The 15,921-nt window shown below is 44.1% G+C and overlaps 1 protein-coding gene across 1 annotated transcript in view; it reads left to right on the top strand.

Annotated features, from left to right (window-relative positions):
• The first annotated feature begins 11,519 nt into the window (after positions 1–11,519).
• The window catches only part of JAZF1 (JAZF zinc finger 1), a 277,883-nt gene continuing 273,481 nt past the window's right edge, over positions 11,520–15,921 (top strand). The window contains exon 1 of the mRNA XM_065399829.1: positions 11,520–11,643. Within this exon, the coding sequence (XP_065255901.1) occupies positions 11,529–11,643 (115 nt within the window). The 5' untranslated portion in view covers positions 11,520–11,528. The remainder of the gene's footprint in view (positions 11,644–15,921) is intronic.

Raw genomic sequence — 15,921 nt, forward strand, 5'->3', positions numbered from 1 at the left:
ACTCAAGATATGCTGCTGGTGCAGAGATGAGGACCAGGGTTAAGATGGCTGAGCAAATAATAATAGAACAGTTTACCCAGAGCCTCCCAGCTGGGGGAAGAGATTGGGTGGTGAGGCATCGACACGAGACATTGACAGAAGATGTAAATCTAATGGACAATTACATGGCTGCTGACCAATTTCCTTCTCAGACGACGGGGTGTAGCTATACTGGGGCCAGGGGAACAGCCTGTCCCAAGGCATGGGATGAAAGTAACTGGTGGGATTAGGTGAAACAGAGGTACCTCTTGCTGGACAAGGGGCCCTCCCTCTATCCGAAAGAATGAGACCAAATGCCCATTAGATGTAGAGCTTCTAGCCAGAGATGAAGATTTCATAAGAGAACAGAGAGATGACCAGATGCTAAGGTGGGTCTATGATCAAGTGGCAATGAACAATGGTGAAGAAGGGGATACTCAGCTGCTAAAACAATGGCTCTATTTTGAATTTAGGAGAGAACAGTTATATCGGCTGGAACAGGACCACCAAATCAAAGAGATGACAATACAGCTCCTCATGCCAAGAAGGTATCAAAGAGAAGTGTTATGGATCACTCACTTGACCCCATGTGCATTCACTTGGGGGTGAATAAAACACTCAAGCAGGTGATGAATAGGAGCTATTGGCTGGGAGTGCACATGAAGTCAAGGATTATTGTGTGTCATGGCAAACGGCTCGACCCAAGAAGACCCTGAAAGCCCCTTAGTGGAGATACCATTTGAAAGAACTGGGATGGACCTAGTGGGACTGCAGGAGAAAAGAGGCAGGGTACCAGCATATCCTGGCGGTTCTAGATCACACAACCCAGTATCCAAAGCCATCCCTCTCTGCTCTATAAATGCGGCAACCATCATAGCAGAATTTATGAAATTATTTGCTCAAGTATACCAAAAGAGATCCTGACAGATCAAGGAACTAATTTTGTGTCGTGTTTGATGAAAGAGCTGTGGTGATCTGTTAAGGGTTAAGACACTAAGTACCTCAGTTTACCACCCCTAAATGGATGGATTGGTTGAGCAGTTTAATCGGATGCTGAAAAGATGCTGAGGAAATTTGTAGCATCAAACCCCTGCCAGTTATTTCCACCACTGTTGTTTGCCATCAGAGAGGTTCCACAAGCATCCATGGGATTCTCCCATTGCCTTCCATATAGGAGCGCAAATCTCATGGGATTTTAGACCTCCTCTGAGAAGCATAGGAGGAACAAAGACCAAAGGTGATGAATGTAGTACATACTCCAGTTGTGAGACAGGCTTAAGACTTTAGGGGACTTTTCAAAAGAAAAATTATTGAAAGCCCAACAGAACCAAGAAAGGCCTATAACCAAGGGACCATCTATGAGAATTTAGACCTGGTACTAGAATTTACCAGGTACTATTATTGCTGTTGAGTTCAGAGTAAAGATTATTGGTCTGGTGGCAGGGGCTGTTCAAGGTCATGAAACAGGTGGGACTGGTCAACTATGAAATCTGACAGCTAGGGAAGAAAAAGGAAATAAGTGTACGACGTTAACCTTTCGAAAGCCTGGAAAGATCAAGAAGGTCTCCTTCTAATATCCTATCCACCCAAACCTAGGCCACGCCCTCAAGCACCCATAACCCCAAAATCCTGAGCCATACCGATGGGAGAAGAGCTTCAATCAGAACAGACAGCCCAAATGAAGCAGCAGATTGAATCCTTCCCTGCAGTATTTTCAACCTTTCCGAGAAACACTAACCTGGCTTATCATCACACAGCCACAGAACCAGGACAATGGTGTGATACTACACCCCATATTCTTCATAGTGATATTATTATGATATGATTATGGCACAATTATGATGCATTTTGTACGAGACGGGGCATGTAAGGTGTCATTGGAAAAGTTATGATTTGCTGAATATGGTTATCTTATTTGTATGCATGTATCATTTTTGTATCCGAAGTTATGAATATTGACTATGTATCTGTATTTCAAATGTAGCCACACTTGGGTGACACCCACTAAGTAAAATGTTTCCAGTCTAGATAGCTGGCTGTCAAGGGCCTATTCAAGGTAATGGGCCATTAGGAATAACAATAGGCCTTAGGAGAAGCTTATTCCCCACCTGGTAAGCCTTCCTGAGAATGTTCCAGACTGCCTGTAAGTAATGGCTGCTATGACTCAACAAGGTATGCAAGGGCCTGTGACCACCCCACATGACTATGGACTCCATTTTGGGATGTCTGTATTTTACCACAAACTGGTCTGGGAACCAAGTTTGAAACAAAGGGTTCCCACCATATGCTAAAGCTACATAAGGCAGGGAGTGACATCATCTGTGGTTCTTCACTCTCCCACAACTGAACCACTAAGAGAAGCTCCTAACGAAAAGGACTTGGAACGGCGGTGGGGATCCCAAGCTGCAAAGCAAATGTAGCTTGTCCCTTGAGAATCTGCAAGCCTGCTTGTATCATCAGTCAGGGTGAGAATTTGCTAATTCATATCCTATCTTTCTAATATTTTAGGCCTAAGTTAGTGTTTCTGTTTATTTACTAGGTAATCTGCTTTGATCTCTTTGCTATCACTTATAATAACTTAAAATCTATCTTTTTGTAGTAAATAAACTTATTTTATGTTTTAATCTAAAACAGTAAGTTTGGACTGAAGTGCTTGGGAATCTTAGCTCAAGGGGCAAAGGCTGTTGCATTTCCTCTCCACATTGAGGGAAGGGTGAACTCTATGAGCTTACTCTGTATAGTTCCCCATGCAGCACAAAACGGTATAATTTTGGGTTTATATTCCAGTGGGGTGGGGGGAGCATGCCTGGGGAGCTGGGGGTTATCTTGGCTGTAGCCTCTCTATTGTTGCTTCATGCAGTGGCTGGTCAGAGAGCCTGCATATAACTGCAGCTGGGTGTGTCCCTGCCTGTGTGAATGCTGGTGGAAGTGTAGGACTGGGAGTGGGTCTGCAGCTTGTCACAGCAACAGAGTGTGAAAGGGAGCTCAGACTGATGAGTCAGAGGGCTCAGTGGTACCCCAGTTCCAGGCACCCCAGGGGGGGACCCATCACAAATTGGTCCTTGAAAACCCACAACCACTCCCGTGAAAGATGTGTGACACCGTCCAAGAGGAGCTATGAGCCATGTTAGACCAGGGGTAGTGGAAGAGTCTTGCAGTGCTGGTGAAGTCCTATTGTGCTGGTACCGAAACCAGATGGGACAACCTATTCTTTTTGATTTCAGAAAGGTAACTATAAATCAAAGTTTGATGCCTACCCTATGCCCAGAGTAGATTAGTTCACTAGAAAGGCTGGAAGCTGCCAACCATATCTGCACCCTAGACCTCAGGAAGGCATATTGGCAGGTCCCTCTGACCTCAGAGTCTCAGGAAAAGACAGCTTTCTCCACCCCATTCGTTCTGTACCAATTGCGAGCTATGCTATTTTGCCTCCATGGGGCAGCAGCCACTTTCCAATGGCACATGGAGCATGTGCTGTAACAACATGGTCAATATGCTGCAGTATATACCGATGACATTGTGATTTACAGCTGTAAATGGAACAGCCACATATGACATGTTATCTCCATCCTACAGATTCTGAGGGGTACAGGATTCACTGTGGACCCAGCAAGGTGTACAGGATTCACCGTGAACCAAGCAAGATGGCAAACTGGAAGTTACTTATCTTAGTTATACCATAGGAAGGGGCAAGTTACGACCATTGGCAAACTACAGGCCTTAGCAACCTGACAAAAATAAAACAGGTCTGACAGTTTTTGGGCCTAGCAAACGATTATGGGCATTTTGTACCAGACTTTGCCATGACTGCAGCACCCCTCCTTGTGCAGGATACCAGTCCTAAGAAAATCATTTCATCTGGAGTCTGCGACAGAGCATTTTGGAATCTAAAAGACTCTCTGTGTCAGGAACTGGTAAGTTTTCACCCAGATTTTTCCAAAATGTTCACACTACAAACAGATGCCTCCGCTGAAGGATGTAGAACTGTCTTTTCCCAGGAGGCAGGAAGAGGAACACCCAATTCTCTATATAAGTAGAAAAGTGTTCCCCCAGGAGGAAGCCTATTCAGACACAGAAAAATAACCATTAGCTGTGAAATGGGCTATGGATATCTTAAGGTACTATTTGTTGGCAAACCCCTTCTCATTAGTAACTGAACACACACCTCTTCGCTGGTTGAACATCATGAAGGATGTCGACCCAAGAATTTTATGCAGTGGTACCTCTCCTTACAGCTATATAGTTTTCAGGTACTCCACTGAGGTGGGACAGCCCACCAAAATGCTGATTCTCTCTTCCCCCCCTTCTCCCTCCCCCCAAGAAGGAGAGCAGAGGATACAATCCTGGATCCTATTTTGAGGCAGAGGGTATGCGATGGGCATACAAACCCCACACGGGAGAAGAAAGGGTTAAAAAGCAGCTGTAGGCCCAGGTGGCCCCACCCTGCCGCACCTGTAAAGCCTACACAAGCTGGAGGTGGAACTTCAACAGGGAAGTAGAGCAGCTCAGAGGCAGGCAGTGGAAGGAAGCTCTTGGGAAGGAGTACCCCAGGAGCTCTTGCTGCCTGAGGCTTGGAGATATTGACCTGACCAAGCCTGCAAAGAAGGGACTGGTGAAGGTCAGAAGCTTTAATTTTGTATTCAGTGCTTTACGCTGGGGGGACACCGGTAGGAAGTGATCCAGGAAGGTTGCTGCATAGCACCCCAAGGTACAGATCTTAGCTGTCCACCATTGGGCCCTGGATTGGCACCCAATGAAGAGGTTGGGCCCCTAAAGAGTGGACAATGGCAGAAGTCTATACTTCAACAGGGAACTTAGTTGGGGAAGATCCTGAAGGCGTTAAGGGTGCAGACCCAAAGATCCTGACTCAAGGGGGGAGCCTGGAAGCCCTTGATGACTTCTGAAGACTTGCACATTATTTAACTCTTTATGTCTCCCCTGAAAGGCAGACACGAATGTGTGATCTGGCTGGAAGGCTGAGTTGCAAAAAGGACAGACTGCTATATGCTGGGGCTATACCATAGGCGCCGAGTTTCTAATCTACCGGGGGTGCTCCTGCCCCCACTCCACTCCTTCCCCCAGTGCCCCACCCTGCCCTGCTTCTTCCCACCCCCGCTCTGCCCCACCTCTTCCCGCCCAGTTCTTCCCCCTCCAGGATAGGAAGAGAACCTGCCACACCCTGGCCTGACCACTAGGAAGCACTGCTGGTGAGTGCTTCACAGTAATCAACTGTGTAAACCATTTGGAACTTCTTTATAGCTAATGGCTATTAGCCAGAATGGACAGGGATGGTGTCCCTAGCCTCTGTTTGCCAGAAGCTGGGAATGGGCGACAGTGGATGGATCACTTGATGATTACCTGTTCTGTTCATTCCGTCTGGGGCACCTGGTACTGGCCACTGTCTGAAGACAGGATACTGGGCTAGATGGACCTTTGGCCTGACCCAGTATGGCCGTTGTTACGTTCTTATGTTTATACAAGGACACTATATAAAATTAATTACATTAAGTTTCATTAGTAATTTGTCATTTTCAACACTTTTCTATAAAATATTTAACTCATTGCTGTCCAGTTTTAAGACCAACACTAATGCACAGTGGCACTTGATTATTGTGTGTATTAAGGTTTTGCCTCAGGCCCCGTCAGGATTGTGCTGGGGAATGAAAACACATAGGAAGATATGGTACCAGCCCCAAAGAGCTTAAAATTGAGAAACCCAAAGCAACTGGTATAGTCAGTACCTGAATATTACTCTCCAGGACAGGACCAAACTTTGTTGACAACGTGCGACTCAGTACTATTGTGGGAGGGCTGTTGGAGTGTTATTATTCCAGAAAAAGAATGAGACATATTAGCTGGTGGTGTGAGAGGTTGCACCACTTCTGCATACGCCACCTTTTCTGTGGATAGGGAATGTAAATTCCCATTCCTGACCCTCCAGCACTCTTCAAAAGTATTAATCGCACCTATTTTTTTTTGAAGATAAAGCCCTCATGATGTAAATGATTGAGATGTATCATTTTAGTGGGCATAGAAAGTATGGCCGCATTTGTCAGTCATAAACACAGTTCAGAATAGTAATACAGATAATGTTATCAACAAATAATAAGACATTCTTTTTAAAATCAGAGGACAGTGGAGAGAAAAAATTGGTGGCTTGGGAGGGTGAAAAGTATTTTGCAAGTGTAGAGCCCTAATAAGGGAGGCACTTTTATCTAGTGGTTATAGCAGAAATTAGGTATAGGCAGAGCTGGGTTGTATTTCCAACTCTGCAGCACTTTCAGGCCTGATTTTTTTTTTTTTTTTTTACATTCTTCCCCCACAGATTTCAGTGGGAGTTATGAGTCCTTACTACCTGCTGTTTTAGTTTTCCAAGCTGGAAAATGGAGATAGGCAAGTATCATTATCTGTGTAGAATGTTTTGAAAAGCCTGAATGAGAAGTGTAGTAAATTCAAAATATTATTCATAATAAAGATATAGCACTTCAAAATGTGCTGATGGGTGGGGGAAACTAATTTTATAAGAAGCATCAAGATAACTCAACCACACTCTTCCAGACAGTTGGGAGGATGGGGGGGGGGGAGGGGCATACATATAGTGTGGGGAAATGGACTCTGAAAGTTCTAAAAATTGTATTAAGATGATGTTTAAAAAAAAGTGAACGGTACAGATTTTAAGCATAGAAGTTTCTGCTTATCAGGGAATAACGTACAGATCAACGGGTGCGAAGTTCGGTTTAAGATTGGGTGGCATAAAGTTCTTTCTAAAAGAGCTGTTTATCACGGGGGTAACATGATTTGTTTCTCTTATGCACTAGAAAGAAAGGTAACTGGATGCCAAAACTGGAGAAGGGGGGGAAAGTAAGCTCAGGGACATTTGTGGCAGACAAACATGAACAGGGAAACACAAGGAGTAGTTTTGGCATATAGGGCCTGATCCTGCATCACTGAAGTCTACGGGAGCAGGCCCTTAGTTAATTTGGGAACAAAAAACGGATTCTCTGAAAAGAAGAGAAGTAGTAAGAAGATGGGTCTGAAAAAGTGTTTAGAATAGATCATAGGAGTATGTTACTAATCATGGGCCTGACTTGATGAACTGCCTCAACTTGCAGTGAAATCATCAGAAGTTAAGCCTGCTTAACACCTGCTAAATCAGGCCCTAAAATACTAGGGAGGAGTGACTTAGGCTTTGTCTATACCGGGGTCGGCAACCTTTCAGAAGCAGTGTGCCGAGTCTTCATTTATTCACTCTAATTTAAGGTTTCGCGTGCCAGTAATACATTTTTAGAAGGTCTCTTTCTATAAGTCTATAATATATAACTAAACTATTGTTGTATGTCAAGTAAATAAGATTTTTAAAATGTTTAAGAAGCTTCATTTAAAATTAAATTAAAATGTAGAGCCCCCCGGACAGTGTGAGTGCCGCTGAAAATCAGCTCGTGTGCCGCCTTCGGCACGCGTGCCATAGGTTGCCTACCCCTGGTCTATACTATCCTTTTAGTGACACAGCTGTGCCGCTACAGCTGTGCCACTAAAAGGCGCGCAGTGTAGCTGCTGTTTGTTGGCGGGAGAGAGCTCTCCCGCTGACAAAACTTCCACCCGAACAAGCGGCAGCAGCTTTGTCGGCAGGAGCGTTCTCTCACTGACAAAGTGCTATTCACACCGGTAAAACTTTTGTCGTTCGGGGTGCGTGTTTTTTTTAAACACCCCTGAACAACAAAAGTTTTGCTGACAAAGTTCCAGTGTAGACAAAGCCTTAGTCAAAGGCATTACCTGGATCATTATCTATGGGATACTGAGTGGCTCCTAAGAAGTGTGCTCAGCATTTCCAACTCCTGTTGACTTCTGTGGGAATTGTGTTCTCACCAGCTCATGGAGTCCCTGAAATCCAGAGAATTTAGTAAGCACCTACATCTTTGTTTTTATGTATTTATTAGTGATAGTAGACTAGTTGTAGAAAGCAGCTATAGGAAAGTGTTGACAGAGTAGTGATATTTACAGTTTTGTTTCACTGTGGGCTTGATCCTGCATCCACTGAACATATGGGGCAGCTCCCATTGACTTTAATGATGCAGGATCAGCCCCTTACGTAATTCATGTACACAGTACTCATTCTACTGAGTATTGGTCTCCTGCTTCTCTGTACAATTTTATTATTTATATTACTATAGCACTCACAATGTGCTAGACACTGTCCATACAAAGTTCCAGTCCCCAGCCTGTAAAGGTTAATATTTAAGGCTGCGAGGTTACAAACTGAGCTGTGGACCCCTGCACCCACACAGAGATCTACTGATTTTAATAGTTCTCTGCATAGGGTTAGGATCTGATTGTACAGATTAGAGACCTATGACTAAGAAAAATGCTTAAGGTATTTTTCTCCTGCACCTGTCTGTTGTTCTAAGTCCCAAGCCTAAAAAAATTTGCCATGAGTAATCCTATAAAATTTAGTAGCAAAATTAAGCATCTGCATCAATGTTTGCAGGATTGGGGTCTTAATTAGGATCAGCTGTCTCCCAAACTGCCCTTTGTCTTAGCCAATTACTAGTTGACTAATTTTCTTGTAAGGATAATGGAAGAAGTGGGCCTTGAGGACAGATTTAAAGGAAGAGAGTAGTGATCTGTGAAATGAATATGCTTGATACAAAGGGTACGTCCAGACTACCCGCCGAATTGGAGGGTAGTAATCGATCTATCAGGGATCGATATATCGCATCTCGTCTAGACGCAATATATCGATCCCCAAACGTGCTCACCGTCGATTCTGGAACTCCACCAGGGTGAGCGGCGGTAGCGGAGTCGACGGGGGAGCCGCGGCCGTTGATCCCGCGCCGTGAGGACCCGAGGTAAGTCGAAATAAGATACGTCGACTTCAGCTACGCTATTCCCGTAGCTGAAGTTGTGTATCTTACATTGACCCCCAGTGTAGACTAACCCAAACAGACCAAATGATAGGTTTTAGATATCAGGAACCTGTGTATTACTCAAGAGAATTCTAACTTTAATATGGAATGCCTTACAGTGTTGAAGTGAAGGCAGGCTTTCCTTAAATCTGTATCTTTGGAAAATAAATTTTGTGCATTTTTTTTAATGTACAAGTAAATATATACACTAGGAACAATTTTTTTGATTGGAAGTTATGCAACATATAGGGAAAAATCAGTGTTAATTTATATGAAAATTGGGAAACTGATCTGTGAACAAAGATGCAGGTTATTTTGTCACCATGAGGTTTTAGGTTCTCAGGTGCATAGGTAGTCAGAGATGGCTCCAAGATTTCTGCTGCTCTAAGCAAATTGGCATACCCCCCATGCCTGCAGTCACTAACCATTTTGCTGCCTTGAAAGCTTTGCTACTCTTTAGGCAATGACCCCTTCAGCAATGATGGGAGCAGCTGAGAGGGCAATATAGTTAATAAATCAGAATCTGATTCTGCAGACCCTTATGCACATGCTTAACTTTAGGCATAGAGTTAAGCACATGCATAAGTATCTGCATGATTAGGATCTTAAGCCAGTATTTTTATTTTTTTGCAGCACTGGTTTTGCTTGAACTACTAGCATAATTTTAGCATAATATGCAATATAGCAAAGATGGGATAATTATTAAAAAAAAAACTTTAAAGAACCCACCTGACAGGCAAGCTCTTGCTCTTTTTTTCCCTTTTAATTTTAAATAAAGCTATGAATTTTAGCCTCAGGAGAACTTCATTCAAATCAATTAATCAGTCAGCCTCTCCAGTGACTAGCTTTCTGGAGACAAAAAAGTCAAAATAGGTTTTGAGAGTGAGTTTTGCATTTTTATGTTAATTTCCTTCTCCAGTTCTATCAGTTTTACACCACAATCCTGATTTCTTGCTCTCCTACTCAACTCCTATCAACACAAGAGTTCAACATGCAAAGATTAGCAGAATCATGTCCTTATGCTGCAAAGATCTATCCTACAGAGCCAAATTCTGTGCCAATTAGACCTTCTGCTACTTCATACTCCAATCCTCTAAACAGTTATGCATGTGCCTAATGTTATTAATTTGAATAGCCTCATTGATTTCAATGGGTTACTTACATAGTACAGTCAAGCACCTGTGTCTGTAGGATGAGGGCCTAAAGGCTTGATTCTGCAAGTAGCTGAGAACTCTCAACTCCAATGAGATGGGGTTGAGGGTGCTCAGTACCTTTTAGGTGCTGACATTCAATAAAGTCAATGGGGATTGTATGAGCTTTAGGTGAATGCACTGCTTAGACCAGTGGCTCTCAACCTTTCCAGACTACTGTACCCCTTTCAGGAGTCTGATTTGTCTTGTGTACCCACAAGTTTCACCTCACTTAAAAATTACTTGCTTACAAAATCAGACATAAAAATACAAAAGTGTCACAGCACACTATTACTGAAAAATTGCTTACTTTCTCACTTTTACCATATAATTATAAAATAAATCAATTGGAATATAAACATTGTACTTACATTTCAGTGTTTAGTATATAGAGCACTATAAACAAGTCATTGTCCGTATGAAATTTTAGTTTGTATTGACTTCACTAGTGCTTTTTATGTAGCCCATTGTAAAACTAGGCAAATATCTAGATGAGTCGATGTACCCACTGGAAGACCTCTGTGTACCCCTGGTTGTGAACCACTGGTTTATACCACTTGGTGAACTCCTGTACTGTGGGTCCCCCTCTGTGAACCAGATAATGCTACTGTTAGTAAAAATAAGGTGTCATAGCCTATTCCACAAGTAGTCCCACTGATTTAAATGGGGCTAATTATTGTGTAAAATATTATTCCAGGGATTGTCAAACTGGGGGGTCATGACCCCTCAGGGAGTCGCAAGGTTATTACATTGGGGGTTGCTAGCTGTCGGCCTCCACCCCAAACCCCGCTTTGCCTCCAGCATTTATAATGGTGTTAAATATATAAAAAAGTGTTTTAATGTATGGGGGGGGGTCACACTCACAAATTGGTTTTATGTGGTAAACAAAAATGAGCTCTTTTTAATTCCCCACCCCCCCAATGTGTTACTGAAAAAAGTTAAATAAAGTTACAAACAAATATAACATTTCCCCCCCCCCCCCCGCCAAACTTCACAGTGGAAGTCACACCTCTCTGTTGTGTAACACAGCCTTTGAGCACTGAAGTATCGATGTGAACTGCTGTTAAGGCTCCCCCTGCGAAGGTGATGAGTGTGGCCTGGGTCCCTTGATCCTGCTGCTGCTGCTGGAGGAGGCGGTGGCTGCTGGGGTAGCACAGCTGTTACAGTGCAGCACTGGTCCCTCCTCCCAGCTGCGGCTGCCTCATCTCCCCCCACCCAGCCCGTCCCTCCCCTCCGCCGCTCCCGACGCTGCTGCTGCCGCCGCGGCCACCTCCTCCTCCCCGCCCCCACCCTCTCTCTCTCTCTCTCTCTCTCTCCATCTCTCTCTGTCCCGTTCCCCCTTTCCCCCGCCTCTCTCCGCCCTGCCGCCGGCGGCCCTGGCAGAGCAGGCACTGCAGGGGGATCTCAATGTAACACCATGACAGGCATCGCCGCCGCCTCCTTCTTCTCCAATACCTGCAGGTTCGGGGGCTGCGGGCTCCACTTCCCAAGCCTGGCTGAGCTCATCGAGCACATTGAGGATAACCACATCGGTGAGTGGCCGGGAGGGGGACCCCCCCGCAGCACTGGGGAGCGGGGTGCATGTGCAAGGGGCGTGGAGCTGCATGCCGGGCACGGGCAGGGGGAGAAGGTGCCGGGGTGGCTGCATACTGGGCATGGGCGTGTTCGGGGCGCGGGGGGTGTGAGGTGCAGGAGGCGGCATGGCAAGGCGTGGGGCGGGAGGAAGGGGTGCTAGGGGAGGCTGCGCGGGGGGCACGAGGGGCTGGGGTGGCTGCACAAGGGGGCATGGTTGGGGGGGCAAGCTGGGCGCCGCTGCAGCGGGGAGTTAGTTTGCCTTGGCAGGAGGCAGTGCGGAGAGCCGGAGGAGGCGCGGGGAGGGGGAAGAGGAGGACGGGCACGGCACGCCGCCTGCTGCTTCCGCCCCGGCTCTGGCTGTCAGGGCTCCGGGGAGGGAGGGAGCGAGCCGCGGCGGCAGCCATTCCGCTTCCTCCTCCTCGTCGCCGCCGCTGCTGCGTCCTGTCAGCGCTGTTGCTAGGTGTGGTGGGGAGGATCGGGCGCTGCCTGCCCGCTGCAGCCTGGCTGCCCTGAAGGCGCCTCTCCGGGGAGGAAGGGTGTCGGGGAGGCCGGCGGCTGGGTGGGCGTGGAGCAGGGCCCCGCCGGCGGGCGGGGGTGGAGGTTAAGCAGCGGCGGCTGCTGCAGGGGCGAGGTCTGCGTGCGGCTAGTGCCGCGCCTGGGGTCAGGAGACGCCGTGCGGCTCCGGCAGCCGGGGAAGGAGGAACCCCTCGGTGCAGCGCTGGCGGGCGGGGATTCCTCGGCGCTCTGTTGCTGCCATTTGCTGGTGAGCCGCGGCCAGGCCTCTGAGCGGGGTCCCGCCGTCGGGCTATGGGGCTGGGCGCTGCGCCTGTCTGATCATCACCTGTAGGATAGCTCGCTCCCCCTCCCCCCCTGTACACCGTGTTGATCAGACAAGCGCTTTCAACAAGTCCCCTGCCTGGGATGCCGCGGTCCCGAACAATTCTCCGGGAAGATCCGCCCTGTGCTCGCTCCGAGGGGAGTGGGGGCAGGGATTATGCCCAGTGCATTATGCAGCAGGAGGTGGGGTGATGACTCGTCAGGCTGCTGCCTCCGGGAGGGTGCCCCTGGGTTTGTATCCGCACAGCAGTTTGCAGTTACGTGCAGGTATGAATGTGTGAGGAATGACCCCGGCTTCTCTATGCAAATCCAAAAGTTAACACTGTGACAGTTTTTTTTTGTTTTTTTTTAATCTTTCAGTTAATATGTGAGCAAAAGATAAAACACGAGGCCTACCTTCTGTATATGGATTTTTCTTAGAATAAGCTTTGTTTAAAAAAAATAGTTTAGCAAATCTACTTTTTTTTTTTAAATTGCTGTCTAGAAGGTAATACAATTGATGCATTACAAGAAAAAAAAGGTGGGTGAGGTACTATGTTTTATTGGACCAACTTCTGTTGGTGAGAAATATAAGCTTTCATGCTTATACAGAACTGGAAAGTTTGTCTCTCACCAGCAGATGTTGGTCGAATAAAAGATATTACCTCATCCATCTTGTCTTGCTAATATGGGACTGATACAGCTACAAGTACACTGCCTTATCAGACCTTATTTTTGTTGTCCCATTTAACAGGGGTTTTACAGTGACTTTTAGGCAATCCCTTCCCTGTAACCTCTTTGCTGTGTTTTATTAACAACGTAAATTAAGCTGTCAGAAATATAATTTTCTTCAAAGTAGAAACTTGACAGGTTAGTGACTCCTGATTTGTTTTAATCTGAAAGAGGATTATATTATAAAGAAGATGTAAATAATTAGATTTGCTGTGATTCAGTAAAAATATAAGTAAGCAGCATGCTGCTATACAATGATGAAACACACATGCTGTTCCATTTTATGACTTCTTTAATAAGCAGGCCCAAACATTTGAAAAAAAATAATTGAAATTTTGATGAAGTAATAAACTTTAAAATTAGACTTAACTTAAAATTGAGTGTCAAACTGCATTAATACAGTGGTATAGGTGAGATTTAAATTGCAAAACAGGAAATTCCAAGGTATGATTTCCATAACCATAGATGTTTACATGTATGTGATAAAATCATATACAGGAGCCATTCTCTAACTTTCAGATTTAGCACACCATATCTCAAACTGAAAAATACATAGTATACTCTTGTTATAATCTTAATCAGTGTTGTTATAATGGATTCTCATTTTGATACTATACTATAAACCTGTGATTCTCAACCTTTCCCCATACCGTGAGCCATGTTACAACAGGAAAACGTTTTGGGATGTCACTCCCAACTAGACATAAATAAAGGGAAGGTGATCTTGATAGTCCCTTCCCGTTTGAATCTGTTTGCACCCCCAGGTTGGGAAGTCATGCTATAAAACAAGCCACGTACCGCCTGATTGCGGCCTGTGGACCGTAATTAGAGAACCACTGCCATACAATTGTACAGAATATTTCATATGCATGAGGGGGAAGGGCAGGCTGAGTTACATTAGGAAACTATACACTTAATTTCCTAATATTTGTGCATTTAAAATTAATGTTACATTAATATATATTTGTATGTAATGCTTTTATTTTCTCTAAAAGAAAGTTGCAATGATCACAGATTAAATACCCACACATACATTCATATGAGCATGAGATATGACACTGCTTTGAGTACATTTATTTGAAGGTTCTTCCATATGGGATCGCACATTCAAATAACATTACACAAATTTGTGGAAAATAGCTTATAGTGCTTGTGATTTTCAAACATCTATAACATTTATTCTGTATCAGTTTTCTACAAATATGTCAAAAGGTTTTTTTCCTGATGGAAGCTGGTAGTCACTGCATGGGCTCGGAAGTCTGTCCATCCTGAGTTTGGTGCAGAATTGGATCTGAAGTGGATTTCCAGATTGATGTTTTAAAAATACATCCTATTGGAGTTGTCAGTAAAATCAACTGGCAAAATTCTTACTTGGCGAAGAATCCTGAGCTAAATTCAACCTCAGTGTAAGTCACTGCAACTTCATTGAAGTCAGGGCTTAGTTTGAGTTTGTTATACCCTCAAGATATATGGATGCAACTCCTAGTAAAGTCATTGGGAGTTACATGTGTTAAATTGAACACAGGTCTCAGTTCTTTCATACTAAGACCCTACAAGCTCTTCCACATGAGCAAGACCCCATTACTCTCATGGAGCAGCTTGAAAAAATCCTGACATAAAACTTCCTGAATTTTCCAAAACTCTTCAATTTTGTCATGAGAAATTTCAGCTGAAAGGGAATTTTTTTGAAAGGTTATAAGCATCTGAAAATGCGGGCTTATGAAATTGTCTTCACAATGTGTGTGTTGTGAGCATAATACTATAATATTCTCTGTGTTGAGAATGCTTTTGTCATATACATATACAATCAGGAAGGGATTAATTTTGGACATATAGAGTACATGGTAATATTTCTTTTAAGAATAAATGATGATTTTGAAGACATCTTTTGTACTTTGTATAAGAATAAAAACAATAGGATTAGATTTGATTGTGTTGTTAATTTAAAAAAATAAAATAAAATGTCCTGGGTCATAGGTATGCAAACAGTTAAGGTTTATTGTTAATTTAGACTTGGTCCTGCCGTCTGCTTTGTGTGAATGGATCCTCACAACATGGAATCCCCATTGGTCTGCCCATAGGAGTCAAATTGCAGCACTGGGGTCTTTATCAGAATAGTGTATTCTGTTTGTGTATATTTTCATAGAGAGTTACAATGAATCTTGTGTATTAGCAAAATAATTGATTTGAATTTAGTCATTTTGCACTGTATGTGGAAGGGTGGAAGCTACAAAGTATTTTAATTCCTCAATACTAATTAAGGGTCAGTTTTTGCCACCCTCATTCATAAAGTAAGGTACAACTTACTGTGATTAAGGATAGCAAAAACTGGCCTTTATATTTTGACACCAAAATTCCCTGTTAACATTTCTAATCTTCAAGTGCCAGTGGATGACGTTTTTGAGAAATTCTGTAGTTGCTTTACTTACTTAGAAATACAAAATTCATGAATGCAAGTGTGACAGAACTTGATGTCTGTCAATAGATTTTTTTTTTTTTGGAGCCTTAATGTTAATTTTATGTATTAATTAGTACTTACAGCAAGCAACTGCCATAAAAGATAGATGAAATAACTGGTGCAGATGAGCTGGGAGCATTGCCATCTCTTTCTGTGCTTGGCAGGTAAAGAATAATTAAACTCATGTTTGGTGCCACAGACCTATCCCAACACATACCAACGCTACAGT

The sequence above is a fragment of the Emys orbicularis genome, chromosome 2 (assembly GCF_028017835.1).
Source record: "Emys orbicularis isolate rEmyOrb1 chromosome 2, rEmyOrb1.hap1, whole genome shotgun sequence".
NCBI classification, from domain to species: domain Eukaryota; kingdom Metazoa; phylum Chordata; order Testudines; family Emydidae; genus Emys; species Emys orbicularis.